We start from the raw sequence: 21,395 nt of genomic DNA, 5'->3' as shown, positions 1-21,395 counted from the left end.
TGCTTTCATTAATATAGAGTCTACTGTGGCAAGCATGCCATAGGACCACCACTGCTCTACACCTTGCTGTTAAGTACAGAAAATATATTGTATCATATACCTGTTTTACTGAAAGCGAATCATATGCTTTTTTGACAGTTCGTTTTATTAAATAATTTATGAAGTCAAACCAGTCCATTGGCTAATTAGTGATAACCATGCCTTCACACTGACTCCTATCATGGCACAGATTAGGCTGGTACTATTATTTTTTGAGACAGGCTTTTATTATATAGAGTTCGGGCTGGTCTTGAACTTACAGTGATCTTTCTGCCTCAGCCTCCTGAGTGTGGGGATTATAGGTATTGTGCCACCATGCCTGGTCTATGCCAGGTATCAGAACATACTTATTCACAAGGAAATTGAACTAAGGGGCTCAGTAACACAGTGCCTGCCGGCAAGTGTGAAGTCATAAGTTTAATTCCTGGTACAAAACAACAAAAAACCAAACCAAACCAACAAAACAACTAAAGTAGGAGGGCAGATCCCTGCTCATCAGGAAAACTGTGTCAATTTTCCAACACATCCTGCTTTACAGTAGAGTACCAGGGTAAGCCGTTCCACAAACCACTTACTCCCTCACCGCCTCTCCCCACCAGTTTGTTTTGAAGCCACATTTTTGTGTGTGTAGCTGAAACTGGCCTTGAGTTTGCTATGTAGATAAGGGTGCCCTTGAACTCAAAATCCTCATGCCTCCAGACTCCTGATGGCTGGGATCAAAGGCGTGAGTCAACTGTACCTGGCATACTACCTGCTTTCACCACCAGCCAAGAACTCTACAACACTCTAAACCCAATAGTTCTCATTCAATTAAGTACAACAGGGAAGAAACAGAAGATATCTCACCTCAACTCTCACTTCTGAGATTAAAGAGCCTGAAAAAGCTCTGGTCAAAAATAAGTGAAACATTTTAAGGAAGATCTGACAAAAACCCAGTATGAATAACATGAATTCAAATGCAGAAAAAAGTGCTACTGTGGGAAATAAAGTTTTAACTAATTCTTGAAAATGCCTGTAAGAAAGGGTCAGTAATAATCTTTCAAGTACAGGGCTTTAGCTGCTGAGTCAGATGGCCCAAATGCACCCTGTAAGCAAGCTGTCTTGCAAACAGCAACTGTCCAGCTCAGTATGCAGTAAAAGTCCTTCGGCCCCATCACAGAGTACTTTCCAGTGTGTTATAGTTGTCCTTAAAGCTTTTCAATTCCAGGAAGTGCTTGGCACGCTTGCTCTTCTGGCTGGAGGGGAGATATGTTACTTGGATGGTTGTAGGGGAGACTTCAGGAGATTGAGTTAGGTCTTTGGCTGCTGACTGATGCTGTCGCTGTGAGGTGCCAATTCGTGCTTTGACCCTAAAAAACAGACACGGGAGGTTATGGATACAGTAAGAACTAACATTAGAATTCCAGGTGTATCTTAGTCCATAAACACTGCCACAATGGTCCTGTTTAAAGTTACTGAAGTGTTATCTGACAGCACAGAAATAGCAGGGAAACATTTTCCACTGAGTTCTTGTCTCTGGCACAAGTTTTCCTTCGTTATACTATGGTTAAAGAAAACTTTTAACTCCATCAATTCACCTACTATGTTTAAGGAGCTAACAACTTGCAGTCCAAAGTGAGTCCTCTGAAAACTAAATACCAAAAAATAGCGTTAGGACATTATGCTTAGTTTACTAGTAAGTAATTTACCAACATTCCCAGTGTCCCCTATGTTATATTATCACTTGATTTTGCAGGACAGACTTATGGAGTCACAAAAGTAGCAAGTGACAGACTAGGGACTTAAACTCAACTATGTCAGATTTCAAAGTCAATACTCTTTCACTATACCCATTGAACATTCCCCACTGAAACTAAAAAACTAGCTGGACATGGTAGTACATACTATAATTCCAGCACTCGGGAGGCTGAGGCAGAAGGATGACTGCAAGTTTGTGGCCAGCTAACCTACATAGCAAGTTCGAGGAAAACCTGAACTAGAGAGAGATCCTGTCTCAATTAAAAAAAAATTAAAAATGGTATTGGAAAATGAATTCAGGGTCTTACATATGCTATACTAGTCCTTTACCATTGAACTACATCACCAGTCCTTTCTATTTTTATTTAGAGACACAGAATAAGTGCCCCAGGTTTGTCTCAAATGCATAATACCCTTGCCTCAATCTATTGAGTGGCTGCAATTACAAGTGCTGCACCACTACATCCAGAGAAGGATATGCATTTATTTATTTAGGTCTCCTAAAACAGGCGCTTGCTATATAGCCCAGGCTGATCTTTAACTCATGGAAATCCTCCTGCCTCAGCCTGAGTGCTGGGATTACAGGCGTGTACCACCATGCCCTGATCCAGAGAAAGTTCTTTTTCAAGAAAGTAGTAAAATTTACATGATACAGTATTTATCATCTTAACCATTTAAAAATTTATACATCAGAGATGGGTGTGCTGGCATAAACGTGTAATCTCAGCACTCAAGAGGATGAAGTTGAAGGCCAGCCTGCATTACAGAAGATCCTGTCTCAAAAAAAAAATCTACATTAGCAGCATTAAGCAGTCACTCTTGTGTAAGCAACCTCCAGAATGTTGGAGTTACTGGCACGGGCCACCATACTTGGCTTGGTTAGGACCTTTTGTCTTTGATAGTTTATTTGCAGTGCCAAAGAGAAGACAGGAAAGATATATTCCTGGGTCACCTGAGACAGAGCCATGATGAACATAGCAGAAAACAGATACATGCTTTTCATGGGTGATAACTTTTATTTTTCTTGAGACAGGATTTTGCTATGCAGTTTAGGCTCGAACCTATGATCTTTCTGCCTCAGCCTCCCAGAGTGTGAAGATCACAGGTGTGTGCCATCATAGCTGGCACATGTGATAACGTGGGCCAGAGATAGTTCTAATAGGCTAACTGGTAACTCTTACGATACTCTGGGTTTTGTTTATACTGCTTTTGAAAGGTCATTTAAATGTGAGACAGTGTACTACTTGTAAATTTTTTAAGCAGCCCCTCTGACATGTTCCCCTTCAAACTTACACGGTAGCCAGCTCACTCAAGGCCTCCTGATAGCGTAGGTACTCACTCTGGCCAAAGACCTTAGGAAAGAGAAAGAGTCTGAGTCACAGGCTGGCGCATCCTGTTTAGATCCTGAAGGAAATTCTGGCCATTCAACTTACCCCTGTTCCGTAGCGGGCTGTCTCATAGCCATCCAGGAGGGTATCAATGAGGGCCTTGCGAACACCCTTGAAAGGAGTGCTAGTGTTTCGCAGATCTAGCAAGTAGGAGCGGAAATTCTTGCCCATTAAGGAACAAGGATGCCGGCCTTCAGCATGAAATGGGATCTCTAAGGAGATAACGGCACAATGAAACTTTTCCCAGTTTTCAGTCTTCCTAGTTAATTTCCGAACTTAGACATAGATCTAATGAAACCAGTTGGAGACAAATTCTTACACAATTACGAAGACCAGGGGGTATACAGCTGTGCCTGAGCGGTCACACAAATGTAAGCTATGCCAATGGCACAAGATATCATCAGCATCCTTCCTACCCATCCCAGGTTTAAGACAGAAATTGCGTTTTGGTAGAGACAAAGCATACTTGAAAAGTGGTCATGGAATGGGAAAAAACACAAGAACAGTCTGTTTTGAGCTTAAAGAAAAAGCAGAGAAAGTAAATTACTCTCATCAAAGCAAAGAAAGTAAATTACTGTTATCTAATTTGTGAAACTAAACGTCTGAAGAGCCTTAAAAATCAGAAACAACCCCTCCCCCACACTCTTTGGGAAAGAAAGAATCTGCCTCCATTATCCCCTTAGGCAAAACCGTAACCCAGTACTCTCAAAACCCCAGGAAATTCCAGCTTGCCAGGGATGCACAATACCCTAACATACTAAGTAATGTCATCACTGTTCTTGAGGTGATTTTTTAGGATCCCAGGATGGACCCTCACCAGAGGCACGGATGGCATCCAGAGCTTTCATCCTGTACACATAGTTGTAGCAACCTGTTGAGAAAAAGTCTAGTCTGAGACATAATCTTCCAAAGATCTCCCAATCTCCTCCCTAACATGCTGCCTCCCTACAACTAGCATACATGCAGAAACTAAGGAATAAATGAGGTCTGTCAACAGCTACTGACAATTCTGAAAGTGAAGTAGTTCTGTACTTGTGGGTCTCCTCATGGAAGACTCCTCTAAGACTCCTCTTGCCACATACTTTGATTTCCCTGAGTTTCCAGCTGTAGCAGTCTTGCATCATCATCGGCAAGGAGCTGTGGTTCATACTTGATATCCTGAACCCTGGATAGTCGAATATCAATCTCCTCTTTCAAGTCCTGTGCACAAGGGAAAAGGATACACCATCATTTATCCTATTGCTGTATCCCACCAATCTAGAAATAGAGCACAGCATGTAAACAACTAAGACAAAGCTGAGAAAATCCTTATGTAGCTAATGAAGTTAACTGGCAAGACACTGGAGTTTAATAAGAATGGGTCTGGATTTTGGGGGTGTTGGGTTTTTAATAACCTCTCCAATGTATACATCACTGAGCTAGATTTTTTTTTTTTTGATGGCGGTCCTACGGATTGAACCCCAGCCCTTCCTTTGAGACACTATCACCTAGGCTTGGCTCAAATTTGTGATTATTCTGCCCAGCCTCCCAGAGTGCTGGGATTACAGGTGTGTGACACCATGCCCAGCTGTCAATCAGTATTTCCTTCACCCCAAAGTATCCTCTTATATTCTTACCCAGTCAACCTTCCTCCTAACCCCAGTTAAGATTTATTCGTGCACATAAGTGCACAAATTCACGTAAGTGCAATTCATATAATATACTCTGTGAATGACTGTCTCAATTTTTTCACTTGACTTACTTTTGAGATTTTTGTGACGTTTTCATCTGAAATATTTTGGAGGCTATCATTTCTGCTCATATATTTATTTGCACTTTTATACTCTGGAATATATCATTGTATTTCCATTTTAAAGTGGACTTTTGGATTAACAATTTTATTTTATTTTTTTGGTACTGGGGGTCGAACTTACGACCTAGCTCTTGCCAGGCTAAAAAGCATTATGATCAATGCTACTGTACTCCTATACATGTATCACATTATACACAGGCAAAAAGTAACTTCTTCTTTGTGGTACTGGGGATCGAACAGACATAGGATCTTACAAATGCTAGGCAAATGTTCTAACATTGAGTCACACCTCCAGCCCAAGTGCCAGCATTCTCTTTTTTTGAGACAATCTCACTTCTTAGTATTCACTATATTGGGCCTTGCTCCCACTATATAGTCCAGCTGGCCTCAAACTCAGGACAATCCTCCCACCTCAGCCTCCTGAAGGTTGGAATTATAGGCATGCATCATTTTACCTCACATGCTTGCATTTTTTTTTTTTTATCGGTACCAGGGATCGAACTCACGACTGCCTGCTTGCAAGGCAGGCGCGTATGCCGCTGAGCTAAATCCCCAGGCCATGCATTTTTTTTTTTTAAATTAAGAGTTCTATGAGAAAACAGACCTAAGCAAAGCTCTAAAGAATGAATGAACTAGCTATATGAAGATGAGACCAAGTCACAGTAATACAAAGGTGCAAAATTCAATCAGTAGTGGTGCTTCTTAGCAACTGGGTGAAACCCATATAAAAGTTGACAAAGGCAGCAGGTGTCTTTAACTGAGAAGTCAAAGACTAAAAGATGAAGAAACGGGGTAGGGCTGCAGGAGAAATCTAAGTGGAAATGTCAGTTAGGCAGTTAAATATGTAAGTAGAGAATGCAGGAAAAAGGCTTGCAATAATATTTCATCTGCAGGAATTGACAGTCAAAGAAAGGAAGCCGGTCTAAAGACAGTGTAATCAAATGTAAGAGACTATTAGCTTCTTTACTTTTTATATGTTCTCCTTCCTTTTTTAATGCTTGTTTGTAACATGATAGCAGAACTATAGTGTTAATCAGGCCCTTAAATGAGTGTAAATTCTTCAAAAACAACTCTTCTTTGTTGCTCTTGGGCTAATTGTAACCACTTCCAACCTCATCCTAATAAAGGAAAAAAAAAACACTGAATAAGATGGATTGGGAAGCATTTTACAGCAGAATTGGTAACATCAATCCAAGTCATTTACTCAGCAGATGAAAAATTGGGTTCTTGGATAAGCTACCTCCTGTGACACAGCAGGCAGCAGGTAAACCAAGTCTCAAGGCTGACAATTACTGCTTAACTTACTAAGGAATGCACGAGGAAAACTAGCCACAGAAACACGTGAGTCAGTCATTCCTACAAGGCAAAAGAAATCTCACTGCTGTACTTAAAAAGATCTGGAGAACCAGATATATGTCATGCCTTTATCTCATGCTCTAAGGACCTACCTTGGGGGCATTGTGTCCCACAGGGACATGAGGTCCCCTTCTAGATTTCATTGCAAATCGCATTATTTGCCTCTTCACAAAAATAAACAGCAGTACAAATACCTGTCCGAAGAGATATGAGAACTTTTACTTTAAAAAGTTTTATAAAAATGTATGACTTCATTCAAAGTTTCCGACTCAGAAGGACGGAGGCTTGGGGTAAAACAGCACAGCAACGCCGTCAAAGATGGGGCTGCATTTCGGGAACCAGGACCAGCAGGCGGGGGAGGGGTGAGGGTAGGGGTGTCCAGGCCCTAGAGTCTGGAGCCAGGGTTCTCCCCGGGGGCGGGGCTGCTGGGTCTGTGAATGAGCTCCCAGGTGCTCCTGGGACAGGTGGCCAAAATCCCAGAAAAAGCGCAGGTGAGTGGGTGGGGAATGAAGGCAGGGAGCGGCTCAAGAGGAGGGTCTCGACTGGGTCACACGCGACAAGAAGAAAGGGTTTGGGGAATCTCCTCACCAGGCTCCCGTAGGCCATCACCAGCACGACATTCACACCGGACAGCCAGTTACTGCTGGACGCCATGACCTCCTTCCAAGGCAGAATTGCTCGGATTTCTCGCTGCTCCGCCTCCTCAGCCCAGGCGCCGCCGAATGAACGGCGCCCGGGCTTCCTTGAGCTCTCTGGCCATTTCCTTATGGGGGAATACCAAGTCAGACCCGGCCTGAAAACATGGCGGATGGGGCGCTAGGAAAGGAGAGAAGGATGCCTTCCCGCTTCCCCCCGACACGTGACTCGGCGGGCAAGGGCACCTGGGAGCAGCGAGCACCAAAACGCGGAACTACGCCTGTAAGAGGAAGCAGAGACCCTGTGTGCGTCATGCCGTGGAGGCGGAGACGCCGTGGGGGGGGCGGGGCGACGCTCCAAGTCAGAGCTCGGTGTTTCGTGGCGTCAAGACGCGCGCACGTTGGCGTGCGCGTCCCTTTTTGCGTCACGTGTTGGGGCGACGCAGGAAGGCAAGTGGGAGGGGGAAGGCGCGAGAGCGAGCGCGAGAGGGAAAAGGAGGGAGGGGGCGGGGAGGAGGGAATCTTATATCACGTGACAGGGGCGGCGCGGCCCGGGGTGTCAGTGTGGAGGAGACTGAGGTAAAGTTGGGAGCGCAGCGGCGTTGGCGGCGGCGGCGGCAGCGGCAGCGCGGCGGGGCCGGGTATTGTCCGCGGCCCCTTTAAATCCGCGATCCTCCCTTTGCCCTCCCTTCTTTCTCCCCTACCCTCGCTGTACCCCCTCCCTCGCTGGGCCCCCCGCGTCGTGTGTCCGCCACTGTACACCCCCCTCTAGTGCGAACCCTGCCCCCCCAGTCGGCGGCAGGAGGTTTTGTTTATGGTTGGGTTCGCGGCCTAGTGGGCCGCGCCAGAGCCGGGGCCTCGATTTGGGAGCGTGGCCGGGGCGGGGCTTGGGGCAGCCGGAGGGGGGGCCATGCGGCTGTAGCCCGAAGGGGGAGAGCGAGAAAGCGCGCGGGCGAGCGCGGCCTGGGCCCTGCCAGAGGTAGGGCGCTCTCAGCCGTGGCCAGTGCCCGCGGAGAAGAGGGCCTCCTCCCTGCCCAGCCCTCTGCGGGCCGCCTCGGATCCAGATCCGGCCTGGTTTGGGGGTGGCTATGGGGGGGGGTGGCGATGGGGTGGAGCGGCCCAAACTCCCCCATGTGGCCCTCAGTTTGAGTGCGGAGGATTAATTTGTTCCGGGTGGGAGGTAGGGAGGCGATTGGCCCCGTGGGCTCTTGATGTGGCGAGGTGTGTGTGGGGGGTGAGCCTCCCCTCCTCCACGCGTGGGCTTGCGTCCCGTCTTCGTTTCCAGCCTCTTTGTCAGCTTCTCTTACTATCCTTCTTTCTTGCCGACCCACCTCACAGGATACATTTTTGTTGCTGTCTTTAGCTTCCTGTTGTTTATACAGTAGTTTGGGGTACCACAATTATGTTATTTGGGAAGCTGGACTTGGAGGGCCCCAAGGGTTAGTATTGCGCTTAAGGGATGTCACTAAATCACTGGCGTATTTGTTCACTTTTCTCATAATGGGACAGAAATTCCGTATTTCTTCAGACCCTTCACCTTGTGGACAGACTCCCTACGTGGCTTTGCAAACTGGTGTCATAAACAGCAGACTGCTCCTTTTCCACGATTCTTGAAATGTAGCCACTTCTGGTCTAAGGTGTTATTGGAAAGAAAAATATCACAGTAGCAGGCATTTTTCTTGTTATTGTTAACGTTTTTGCCTTTGACTCATCGTGTTATTAAATGGAGAAATCCTTTTTTTGTCTCTCCCTGTCCGTCTTCCACCCCGTGTCCTGCTTTGGGGTTATCTAATGTGATTTGCTGGGAGGTGATGGGTATCAGTTACAACCAATATTATTAGAGAATTAAAACATTTTGACTATGTATCAGTTGATAAAACTGCTTTGAGATCATACACTATTGTCCTTTAAGATTAGACTGTTTCCGTTGTGAATGAGAAGTATTGCTGGCATGTAAACTAGTGATGAAAGGCCTAAAAATGTACTGTTGTGTTTTTTATTTTTAACGCCCCTCCTTGCTAAATGTGTCCTAACTGGAAAGTACCCTTAATAGATTCAAGGTGGTGGGGAAAGGGACACTGAGGTCATATTAAACAAAGCATCTATGGTAATACTTGCTCTGTTAGATATAGCAGGTCTTACCTATCCCAGTCCAGCTTCAGAGTTTCTGAATTGTGTCTCAAATTAGATTGTAAGCTCCCTGAGGGCAGCAACCAAGCCATAATACTTTTGTATTTTCTGAAGTATTGGACACATAGTAGATACTCAATAAATACTTGTTGTATATCTTTTTCAGTAAATTTTCTCTGGCTATTTTTTTAAGTAGCTGGTTTTCAGAATATAATCAAGGACACTCCTGTGTTAAATCTTGTATATGTTCCTACACTGTTTCCTTGGTCTCCAATACTTCTCATCTTCCTTCCCTTAAATATTTTAATTTCATAAAAAAGTAACAAGATTCTCCTCCCCCATCGTGATAACTGAAAACTTGTCCCTGTTTGTTACTAAAAAGCTAGTAATTCTTTGCCTTTGAGTTAACCGTCCCCAATCACTTAGTTTTGACCTGTTGCTCAGTGTTGTAACCTAGGTGGTAAAATTCTCTTAGTCGTGCCTTTGAAAGCACCTGTAAGAGGGTATTGGGAGTTAATAACAAAAATGATCAGGATTTTTTTTTTTTCTTACCTTTTTGTCTTTCAAAGATAACTTTCTAATAGCAGTCTCGTAAAATATGTGCAGTGGGCTATCATCTGGTTTCTGTAGTGTTTGTTTGCAAAATAACTAATATTGTAAGTTAATTTTACAAATGCCTGAAAATCCGCCAGTATTTGTGAAATTACAGGAGTGGGTTGGAAGTGACTACTTTGTATTTAAAATGTTATCTTTTGAGTCAGTTTTAAAACATAACAGTTTTACTCTAGTCTCCTTTTTTTTTTTTTTTTTCCTCCTCTCGATTTGGATGCAGGGGCCCACGGTTAAACAATACAGTACTTCTTTTTTTTTTTTTCCAGTGTTGAGACAAGGTTTCACTGTGCAGTTCAGGATGGCCTTGAACTCACTTTGTAGCCCAGGCAGGCCTCAAACTTGAAGCAGTCCTTCTGCCTCAGTCTCCTAAGTGTTGGGATTTCAGATTTGCACTACCACCAGTCCTGTTTGTTTTTTGAGACAGGGTCTCTCTGTGTAGTGCGGGCTAATCTTGAACTCACTTACGTAGCCCAGGCTACATTGAACTCACTTACGTAGCCCAGGCTACATTGAACTAATGAGAATTCTGCCTCATGCATCCGAAGTGCTGGGATTATAGGTGCACACAGCTGCAATTGTCCAATAGGACTTGGTTTTTTGTAAAATGTTAAAACTTGACTGTAATGGCAGCCTGGGAAAATGGACTACTATGTAGTGAATAATCTTATAGTTGCTTGGACTATTTACAGGCATTTGCTTGTACATGTATGTCGTGATAGAAGTAATGGTTAAAAGTTAGTGAAAGCTGCTTTAAAGTCTTTCTTGGTGATAGGGCATGTGGAATTCTTAATGCTTAATGACCACATCAAAAGACAAAGACCAGTGCAACCTATTGACACATCTTGGTGAAGAATTTATCCACAGGGAAGTCACCTTGCGCTAACATTAAAGAAACAGGTGAAATTCATTTTCCTAATAGTTAATTGTTGTATATATTTTTCAAAGCCTTCCAACCTGAAAATCCAGCTACATCTTTTGGATAACCTAGAAGTATCCCCTTTAACCTTTTATTAATGAAAAAAATTAAACATGGAGCATAAAAGTATGAATTTATCACCTTTGGAAGGAGAGAAAACAATGCAAAGTAATGTCTTTTGTTTTTTTGGAGACAGAGTATCTCTTTGCACTTCAAGCTGGCCTTAAACTCACTGTGTAGCCCAGGCTGGCCTCAAACCTGTGGCAGTCCTGTGGTTGGCCTCCCAAATGCTGGGTTTACAAGCTTGCACCATCATACCAGGCCATAACTTGTTATTTTGAACAGTCTGTCATATGAATGATTTCTTTGTTTACTAAATGCAGCAGCTGAAATTGTACTATCAAACAGTATCAATGAAGGGACCTTGAATTCAGTTGGATCTTTGCTCAATAGAAATCTTAAAAAATGCATTTCTAGAAAGCCCTGTGTGTTGTTTCTTCAAAGACTCAACGTCATCTTGGATGGCATTAATGTCTCAGATTTAAAATGATTTTCTAGAAACCCTTCCAAATAAGATTTTGTGATAGATGCATTTGGTTTGGTACAAAGTTGGGATTTCCTGTATATTAAGGTGAGTGGTGGAGATAATTGCACTTTTGGTTATTTGAAAGTGTGGATGAGACCAACAGAAGTAAAAAAGCATTATGCTGGAATTACCATTAGAGAGTTGAAATTCTGTACAGTCACTTTCGCTACATGCCTACATTTGCTGTGAAAGGCTGTAGTTTAAGAAAACCTGTAGCATGCTGAGAGTGAAACTTGAGGGAGAAAAGAGGTTAGACTTGAACTTGCCTTTTCGTAAGTGGTGGAGGTCATGTGCAACTTACATAAAATAGTTGCAAGGCACATAAAGCTATTTTCTTAGGTAGATTGAATGTTTTTCTGTGATGCTGGGGATCAAAATCTTGCTAGGTAAGCATTTTACTACTGAGCATATTCCTAGCCTCCACTTTATCTTAAATTGTTACTTTTTTGGAGTATAGCTTAATCCCCTTCCTGGAAGACTTTGTTGTTTATCTTTCCTTTTGTCAAAGAGACTTCAGATACTTTCAGCTCTATAGAAGGCTTTGGTTATTAACATTGTTTTGTTTACTATCGGGATAATTTTAAGTGTTATAAAAGCTGCTTAAAGGGGACTAGTAACCAGATTACATGCCCCTGACTTTTTACAAAACGCCATCACTTACACATTGCTTCATACATTTTTATTTACAATGCTGGGGATCCAGTCCAGGGCTTTTTACATGCAAAGAATGAGTGTTGCCACTGAGCTGCATACCAGTGCTGTGCATTCTTGTATGAAAATGGATTAACAGCCAGTTTCTTAAGGAATTTATCAAAAGACATGTCAGAATAGGTAAATCTTCTTGGTTTGTTTCTTTGAAGAAATCAAATGTCCGTGAATGTGCAAAAAGAAAAGTTAAAAACATTTCACCTATATTTAACCCTAAACCTTTTTCTTTTAAATTTTCAGTATTCTACCTTGTAAATACTGTTATTTGTATATACTGTAAATGATGACATCGGTGGGCACTAACCGAGCCCGGGGAAACTGGGAACAACCTCAAAACCAAAATCAGACACAGCACAAGCAGCGACCACAGGTAAAGAATCCAGACGGTATTGTTCTATGGGTAGTTTTATTGGTTTATAGTGGTCTCCATGCAGTATAGCATCATTCTGTGCTTTGGATTATTGATTAGATTCCTTATTCTTATTAATAGTTTATGGTTCTTCCCTTATGGCTAAATGTCAGTGTCATGCTGTGATACAGCATGCTTTTTTTTGTTAAGATAATATTATGAGATTTAGTGCTTCATTTTACATCCTGTGCTTTGAGTCTCTGAACATTTTCCATCATCTGGGCTGTTACTTTTTTTCTTCTTCTTTTTTTTTTTTTCTTTTCTTTTTGCTTTTTGAGACAGGGTCTTGCTATGTAATTTAGACTGGCCTTGAGCTCACTTTGTAGCCCAGGCTGGTCTTGAACTTACAACAGTCCTCCTGCCTCAGTCTCCCGAGTGCTGGGATTACAGGTGTGCGCCACCATGCCTGGCTTGGGCTATTGTTTCTTAGACCTTTATTAGACGTTAGAGTTTTTACCATGGTATTTCTCTAGCCAGCCTTTGTCCTTGAAACCTCTTCCAAGTTCTAGGGGTTTTGCTTATATTTTCCTTTCAGTGTTCATTGAGGTCTTACCTGAATTTTTCTTTCCCATGAGAAAGTAGCATCTTTGCTACTTTGTGTTTCTTCTAAATTAACAAATGAGACACCCTAGAACATTGCTTAGTTTTAAATCTTAAGGAGTAAATTAACCTCTTGAGTATTAAGTTTGATTTAGATACGATCTGTTTTCCATAACCTGTGTTGGTTAGTATCTAATGTGAATGTATTACTAACATTTGACCATGGTCAGATAGGTTGAATATGTAAAACTAGGATTTGTAGAATTTTAGTATTTGATCTCAGTTGGGGCGGTGAAATTCTTGTATTTTAATATCTGTTCAGACAGATGGTATCTTAAGTCTGTCTTGGGCTAAATTTTATGATACTTAAGTGGTTAGTGTTGGATATTGAAATAGGAACCAGGTTTACACATGACTTTGCAAACACATTAATGTCAAGTAAGAGGCAAATGTTTCAAAGTGGTACTATAATTTCAAGATAAAAGCCCCTTTAGGCTATGACAATTGATGAAAAATCTTGCTTTTTGGGGGATTGTAGAGTGACATAGTTAACATTCTACTGATCTGTGTATCTTAAAAAGTACTTAATCCTTGGTCTTTGTTGTTTTTTATTTTGCATTACTGGGGCTTGAGCCCAGGTCCTGGGAAAGCACTGCCTTTTTATTTTTTCTTTTTGAGACAGGGTGTCTCTGTGCAGTTCAGGCTGGCCTTGAGCTCACTTTGTAGCCCAGGCTGGTCTGGAACTTACAACAATCCTCCTGTCTCAGCCTCCTTAGTGCTGGGATTACAGACATGAGCCACCACGCCCAGCAGCACTGCCTTTTTGAGCTACATCTCTAGCCTTTTTATTTTGCTTTGAGAGAGGGTTTTGCTAAGTTGCCTGGGTTGGCTTGGAACTTTCAGTGCTCCTGAGTAACTGGGAAGACGGTTGCACGCCACCATGCCCTATTATGCTTGGTCATTTGTAACAAGGAAAAAGAAATAAGGGTGGTGAGGATGGTAAGAATTGACTATTTAGATCCCTGTTAGTATTTTTTTTGTTTTAAACTTTGACCTCTTGATTATGCTTTCTTGATCTTTTCTCACTTTTCAGGCCACTGCGGAACAAATTCGACTTGCACAGATGATATCGGACCATAATGATGCTGACTTTGAGGAGAAGGTGAAACAAGTAAGTATACCACTAATTTGCTGTAAACTAGGGAAAATGTATCAGTAGTAAGCATAATTATATTTTCTTTATTGAATAACTTTGGGAATATTTTCTGTGTGTATGTGTAGGGGTTGTATTCTAGGTCAGACCTAGGCCTTATGTACCAAATTTAGCTAGTAACTCTTCCCTTTACTTAATTTCCTTTACATGGATTCCAAGTTTGTTGGTGATAGTTGCTGTTTTTTCTCTTTCAGTTGATTGATATCACAGGCAAGAACCAGGATGAATGTGTGATTGCTTTGCATGACTGCAATGGAGATGTCAACAGAGCAATCAATGTTCTTCTGGAAGGAAACCCAGACACGGTAAAGTGCTAACAGTATTTTCAAAATGGGAGGTACAAGGTTTGGAGTCTAGGAATATGTAAAGATACCAAGAGGAAAAAATCCTTTTTAACTTTCACAGAATGTGTTAGTGCATGCCTGTAACCCCAGCACTTGGGAGGCTGATGCAAGAGAACTGTTGAGCTCAAAAATTAGTCTAAACGATGTGGTAAAACCCCAACTCAAAAAATATCCCCCTCCCCCCAAAAAACTAGTATGTGTTTTTCTTTAAGGAGACTACTAAGAAGTTTTCTTGGAAATTGTTTGCTACAGGTTTCTAAAACTTTGAGACTCTAAATTTATGTATAGTATACCGTCTTCTTGGGGATGATGGTCATAGGAGAAAGCAGATGAATCGATTATCCTAGAATAAAGTACGTATTCTAGGCTAATGACTGACTGACTTCTTTTTAGGTATTGGAGATCAAACTCATGACCTTGTGCTTCCAGGCAGGTGCTTATGTTGCTGGGTTGAATCCCTGGTAACGTTTTTTTATTTTATTTTATTTTTTGTCTTTTTGAGACAATCTCGTTATATAATTCAGGCTGGCCATATGCTCAATTTGTAGCCCAGGCTGGTTTCAAATTTGCAATGATCCTTCCTGCCTCAGCCTTCCGAGTGCTGGGCTTACAGGTGTGTGCTACCACGCCTGGCTCTTGTTTTTTCTTTAAAGACAGGGTCTTTTCTCTGTATTTAGGCTGACCTTGAACTAACTATGGATACCAGCCAGGTCTCAAATTTGCGAGGATCTTCTTCCTCAGCTTCCAAAGTGCTGGGAGCTAGTGGTTTTTTCTAGGGCTTGCATTATCTGAATTGGTGGTGGTACTTGGTTACTGATCATGGACGATTTCTGCTAACCTTTCTTATCGAGTAAAGTCAGGAACTATATATACTTCAAGATATTTCAATCTGTCACCTTTACATCACACGATACTGTTTCATTGCTTGAACTTAACTCTCTTGAGGTATCAGAGAAACAGGATAATTATACATAGTGCTTTGGTTCATTTGGGTTTATTCCAGAATAGTCTCAGGAACTTTTGGAGGGAGAGGAGAGGTAACATTTCTCATTTATGGCTGGGGATTTAGCTCAGTGGCATAAGTGCCTGCCTAGTAAGCATAAGGTGGTGAATTTGGTCTCTAGTACCACACACACACACACACACACACAAAAGAGAGAGATTTCTCATGCTTTTCAAAAAATCTGTGGTTTTTTTGGGAGATGTGGGGAGTGTAAGTCACATTTTATTTCCCTTTCTAGCATCTGTTTAGTGCTCTAAATCTGATCTTTTACAATAGGAAAGAAAACAAGTAAGAGAATAGTTTTAGGCCTCAAACAACCAGTTACCCGTTAAACCAATGGAAAGTGTAGTCAGCTGCTTGGAACATTGGATGGATTTAGGTGGGCGAGATCATACCAGAAAACTGACAGTGTTTAAGGAAGATCATAACTCTTTTTTCATTATAAAACCCACCTGGTTGCCAGCAGGTAATATGTACGTAGGGGAGGGAGAAATTGCCAAGTTTTTGAGACAGACTTACATGAATTCTAAAAGCAGTTTTTAGTTTTCAGAGTACTTGGAACAGATTTAGTTTATAGGGTTGTTGTATTTTATAAATTGAAACTACTATGAGCCTGAAATCGTATTTAACTATAATGTGGAACAAACTTGGATTGAAGATTGGGTAGCAAAAAACTGCTAAATTCTAGGTAGATATTGAGCTAGTTCACACTGGACTTGAACTCACTATGTAGCAACAGCTAGCCTTCAAACTTGTGGCAAAACTCCTGCCTCAACCTTCCAAGTGCTAGGATTATAGGTAGATGCCACTACATCTGGGTTGGATATTTAATCTTTTTAAAAATTTAACTGTAATAAGGGCTGGGGATTTAGTTCAGTGGCATAAGCACCTGCCTTGCAAATGTGTGGTCATGAGTTTGATCCTTGGTACCGATAAAAAAGAAAAAGACAAAAAAAATTTAACTGTATTAGGGACTCGGGGTTTAGTTTAGTGGCAGAAGAACCTATCTGGCAAGCATGAAGTCATGAGTTTGATCCTTGGTACCAAAAAACCAAATACATAAATTACTATATTATTAGCTGAATATGATAGTGCATACTTGTAATCCCAGCACTCAGGAGGCTGAGGCAGGATTGCTAAGGGTAGAAAGCCAACAGCCTGGGATACACAGTGAATTCAAGCCCCGCTTCAACAAATATCAGAACCCTGTCTCAATAAAATACTTAAAAATTACTATGTGTATGTATGTGTTTATTTTGTCTTTGAGAAAGGATTTCACTATACAAATCATGCTGGCTTGAACTTGGAATAGTCCTGCCTCAGCCTCCCGAGTGGTGTGATTACAGGAATGTGCCATCATGCCTGGCCTTACTGTATTACTTCAGTAAACTAGTATAGATTCTTTACAACATGTTGATGTGATTTTGTGTGTGTGTGTGACTGTACTATAATTTTAGATGAGATGCTGGAGATTGAACCACTACCTTGTATGTACTCTACCATTGAACTATTGCCTCAGCCATATATTTACTTTTCTTTTAAGCTTAATCTTTTTTTGTTTAATTCACTGACATTAGCTATATTCATATTATATATAACTGTCACTATTTCTAGAATTTATCATCCTAACTAAGAAATCTATATGTATTAAACAGTAACTCTTCATTCTTTCTCTTTTCAATCTCTATAACCTTTATTATTTTCTGGTTCTGTGAATTAGCTTGTTTTGTTTTGAGACAGGCTCTCACAATGTATTCAGACTGGCCTTGAGCTCACTGTGGTTTTTTTTTTTTTTTTTTTTTTTTTTTTCCTTTTTTGAGATAGGATATCACTATGCAGTTTGGGCTGGTCTCGAGCTCACTTTGTAGCCCAGGCTGGTCTTGAACTTGCAGCAATCCTCTGGCTCTCGAGTGCTGGGATTACAGGCATGTGCCACCATCTCCAGCAACTAGCTTTTTTGTTTTGTTTTGTTTACCACAAATCTTTTCTCTTGCAATTTAGAATGGCATATATGCAGAGTCTAGCAAAAAAAAATATATATATATATACTCATTTTAGGAAAGGAAAAGCTTGTGTAAAGAGTTTAATACTAAATTTATTTTGGCTGAGGATATAGCTCAGTGGCACAGTGCCTGCCTGGCAAGTGTGATGTCCTGAGTTTAATTCCCAGTACTCATACATTTACTGAGACAATATGAGATTAATCTGAATTACCTTTGGCCTCTACAATTACAGAAGGTGCTTAGACTGGTGGTCATTAGCTTCTAGATATTTATTAGTATAGCATACTGGGTAACCTTGGTATTAAGACTGCTGTGCATGCATTTTAATTTTTTTCCTAAGGATCAACAGTGTAGTGGGATTTTTTTCTATGATCTACAAAGAAGAGTTCCCCTTATGAGGGTAACACCATCTATTGGAAAAACATCACACCTTTTTTATTTTTTTCCTGAAATGTGTACAGATTTTTTGGGGCAGATTCCTTGTATATGTATGTATGCATGTATATGTGTGTATAGTCATATTGTGCTTAACAATGTTTGGTCAAGTTGTACCATGTAAAGTTGTGAAAGTGGTGCTGTGATGTTTACACAATCTTGAAATAGCTTCATTTTTCTTGTCACTAAAAGATGCTTGGGGAAAGTTGAATTAGATTGTGTCCATTTTTGAAGTTACAAGGGAAATACAGCGAGTAAAACCTAGATCAGAGGCTTCCTATAAATTGGTATGTTCTTGTACTGGCCATGGTGATACACACCTGCAGTCCTGGGACTTGGGAGGCTGTGGCAGGAGGATTGTTGCAAGGTTTTTTTTTTTTTGTCTTTTTCCTTTTTATCGGTACCACGGATCGAACTCACGACTGCCTGCTTGCAAGGCAGGCGCTTATGGAATTGTTGCAAGTTTGAGGCTAACCTGGGTTCCACAGTGAGTTCTAGTAGCTGAACTACATTATGGGGCCCTGTCTTGGGGAAAAAAAATACTGGTATGTTGCACCTGTTGTGAGTTCAAGGCCCTGTCTTCAAAAATAAAAAAGGAAAATTTGGTCTGTCCCATGGCCAGAGCTACAATTTCTGTTTGGTCTTTTAAATGAAATGGCTCTGCGTGTGGCTATAAATGCTGTTTTCTTCCTAAATGGTTCAGTGGTTCGGGTAGCAAATAGGTCAGAAGTCTAAATGTTGTTCATTTGTCCTAAATTTATATTTGTTTACCTTTTTTTAAAAAATTGGTACCGGAGATCAAACTCATGCGCGCTTGCAAGAGTTAGAGGTCATTGAATTCAAAGAGGGATAAATTTTTTTTTTTTGTCTTTTTCCTTTTTATCGGTACCAGGGATCGAACTCATGACTGCCTGCTTGCAAGGCAGGCGCTTATGCCACTGAGCATAAGAAGACCCTCAGTTCAATTCCTGGTACTGCAAACAAAACAACAAAACCTACAAGTGTGGGTGTTGAGATGCTAAAGAGAGTAAATTAGCACCTCACCTTTCATCTCCTGATAGTTCAGATTGATTAGACATGTTTTTTCTGCTGTTCTTCAGCATTCTTGGGAGATGGTCGGGAAGAAGAAAGGAGTCTCAGGACAGAAGGATGGTGGCCAGGTGGAGTCCAATGAGGAAGGCAAAGAAAATCGAGACCGGGACAGAGACTATAGTCGACGACGTGGTGGACCACCAAGACGGGGGAGAGGTGCCAGCCGTGGACGAGAGTGTATGCATGGGGCTTTATCAAAACCAGCTGTGGGTCAGTAATGTGTAGATTCCAGGGTTGTGTCAGGGCCTGCTAGGCAGGACCCAGGAATCATTGTATCACCTTTTGCTTTTCTCACCATCATCTGTTATGAGACCTTATCATCTTCTGTGTGTATCCTTTTCTTCAACAGTCACTAGACTGGCATAAAATTAACCTAGTTATTTAAAAAGTTATTTTACATACCATTTACAGAGACTTCTTAGTAACCCTTACATCTTGTCCTTCCAGCTCATAATTGTTCAGCGCTTTTTTTTTTTTTTTTGTCTTTTTGTCTTTTTATCGGTATTGGGGATCGAACTCACGACTGCCTGCTTGCAAGGCAGGCGCTTATGCTGCTGAGCTAAATCCCCAACTCCTTGTTCAGCGTTTTTATCTCCCTGACTGTATTAGGTGACCTGTGTACATTTATGTATATTCTGTTGACCTTGATCTGGCCATGTGCTTATTTGTATTTCAGTTCGGGGTCAGGAAAATGGATTGGATGGCACCAAGAGTGGAGGGCCTTCTGGAAGAGGCACAGAAAGAGGAAGAAGAGGTCGTGGCCGAGGCAGAGGTGATCAGTTTGTGGGTGGGTGGATTATTCATAGGCAGATTGTGTTGTTTTGTTTTGTTTTGGTGGTATAGGGAATTGAACCCTAAGGCCTTCACACTGAGCTTCATACCCAGCTCCGTTTTTTTTTTTCCTCGCCCATTTTGATTTTTTAATATTTGTTTGTTGTACTGGGGACTAAACCCAGGGCCTTCACACTGAGCAACATCCCCAGCCATCTATCCATCTATTTATATATTTTTTAAATTTTTGAGCCAGGTTCTTGTGAAGTCATTAAATTGCCCAGACCAGGGCTAAACTTGCTATTTGCTTGCTTCAGTCTCCTAGAGTGCCGAGATTGCAGGTGTACACTACCATGACTGGTGGGGACAAATTACTCTTTAGTTTGCTAAGTCTGCCTTATTTAAAATCAATTAGTATGGAGTTTTGAGTACTAATTAAATTTTTGAGGTGTCATGGATATACTAGAGACTACTGAAATGGAAAATGGGAGTAGATGTCAGCTCTCATATGTATGTATAGTTGATGTTACTGTGTTTGCTCGAAGACCCAGAAGTTTGAGCAGCAAAGGAACAATGTGTCAGTAGTAATGATTGTCCTTCTCTATTACATTAACTGACGGACTCCATGGGACTGTGAGAACATCTGATAGTATCAACCACTTACTATTCCAAAGGATCCTCAGCTGGCAAGTTGTTTTACATAAGCAGCTAAAATATTATTTCTCTCTCTCTTTAGGAGGCTCTGGTAGGCGAGGAGGAAGGTTTTCTGCTCAAGGAATGGGGTAAGTTCTGTTAGTCCAGGGACTTTTTTTTTTCCCCCCTAAGAATCACCACAGATAGACTTTAAAAAATGAAATTTAAATGAATCCTAGAGTATTTAATCAGAAAAAAAATGTGTTGAATTAGGGCTCATTTCTCAGGGATAATCATATGCCATGACATTTTGGATAAACTGATAGAAAAATAGACTGCATATAGGGTTACAGAATGGGGCTGATCATTTTGTATTCGGAAGCAGATCTGATTTTTTTTTTTTTAATATTTGCTGAAGTTGCTTAGTGGTCAGAGGTACTTTTAAGCTTTATTTTTTTCAGAACTTTTAACCCAGCTGATTATGCAGAGCCTGCCAATACTGATGATAACTATGGCAGTAGTAGCGGCAATACATGGAACAATACTGGCCACTTTGAACCAGATGATGGGACAAGTGAGTGTTTATTATTCATTTCTTGACTCTGAGAATCTAAGGAAATTATTTTATAATTTTGGTGCTGGAAATTGTGTATTCCAGGCAAGTATTCTACCACTGATCTACATCTCCAGTGTAGAAAATAAGTTTTTTTGAAATTATAGTTACATAAAAAAGTAGAACAGCATTTGAATACAGAGATAAAGGGAGAAGTGAATCACAATTAGATTATTGTGTGTACTGGTTAATTACCATATTCTTAATAAGACATTACATGGGCTATTTCACATTACTTTTATCGCTTGGTTTTTTTTTTTGTTCTGTTTTTGTTTTTGGTTTTTTGATGGGTGTTTTTTGTTTTTTGTCTTTTTGAGTCAGGGTCTCACTATGCAGTTCAGGCTGGCCTTGAACTCACTTTGTGTCCTAGGCTGGTCTCGAACTTGTAGTGATCCTCTTGCCTCAGCTTCCTGAGTGCTGGAATTACAGGAATGCACTGC

At 41.2% G+C, this 21,395-nt stretch overlaps 2 protein-coding genes across 39 annotated transcripts in view; one reads left to right on the top strand and one right to left on the bottom strand.

The window, feature by feature from the left end:
* Positions 1–443: 443 nt before the first annotated feature.
* On the bottom strand, positions 444–7,231 carry CUNH1orf43 (chromosome unknown C1orf43 homolog). 5 transcript variants are annotated; one of them, XM_003475571.5, is made up of 7 exons: positions 6,901–7,212; positions 6,405–6,506; positions 4,247–4,364; positions 3,982–4,035; positions 3,210–3,376; positions 3,070–3,128; positions 444–1,388 (listed from the first exon to the last, which is right to left on the bottom strand). In XM_003475571.5, the coding sequence occupies exons 1-7, from the start codon at positions 6,964–6,966 to the stop codon at positions 1,193–1,195; spliced, it is 762 nt and encodes a 253-aa protein (XP_003475619.1). In that variant the 5' UTR covers positions 6,967–7,212; the 3' UTR covers positions 444–1,192. The 5 variants fall into 5 exon arrangements, with proteins under 5 accessions (XP_003475619.1, XP_023423190.1, XP_063106547.1 ...); XM_023567422.2 differs by lacking the exon at positions 6,405–6,506 and having other exon boundaries at positions 6,901–7,221; XM_063250477.1 differs by lacking the exon at positions 3,982–4,035 and having other exon boundaries at positions 6,901–7,220.
* Positions 7,232–7,407: 176 nt separating this feature from the next.
* The window catches only part of Ubap2l (ubiquitin associated protein 2 like), a 47,268-nt gene continuing 33,280 nt past the window's right edge, over positions 7,408–21,395 (top strand). For 11 of the 34 annotated variants that reach the window (XM_063250464.1, XM_063250454.1, XM_063250449.1 and 8 more), the window contains exons 1-8: positions 7,463–7,588; positions 12,140–12,269; positions 13,942–14,019; positions 14,256–14,366; positions 18,947–19,148; positions 19,615–19,710; positions 20,446–20,491; positions 20,804–20,916. In XM_063250464.1, the coding sequence (XP_063106534.1) occupies positions 12,180–12,269; positions 13,942–14,019; positions 14,256–14,366; positions 18,947–19,148; positions 19,615–19,710; positions 20,446–20,491; positions 20,804–20,916 (736 nt within the window). In that variant the 5' untranslated portion in view covers positions 7,463–7,588; positions 12,140–12,179. Of the gene's footprint in view, positions 7,589–7,903; positions 7,927–10,350; positions 10,587–12,139; positions 12,270–13,941; positions 14,020–14,255; positions 14,367–18,946; positions 19,149–19,614; positions 19,711–20,445; positions 20,492–20,803; positions 20,917–21,395 lie in introns of those variants that run through there. The other 23 variants (XM_063250467.1, XM_063250462.1, XM_063250465.1 and 20 more) reach the window with 6 other exon arrangements.

Source organism: Cavia porcellus, unplaced genomic scaffold, assembly GCF_034190915.1.
Source record: "Cavia porcellus strain 051 isolate PalLab524CR breed Dunkin Hartley unplaced genomic scaffold, mCavPor4.1 scaffold_6, whole genome shotgun sequence".
Classification (NCBI taxonomy): domain Eukaryota; kingdom Metazoa; phylum Chordata; class Mammalia; order Rodentia; family Caviidae; genus Cavia; species Cavia porcellus.
The sequence above is the reverse complement of the archived record's forward strand: the minus strand, read 5'-3'. Positions and strand labels throughout refer to the sequence as shown.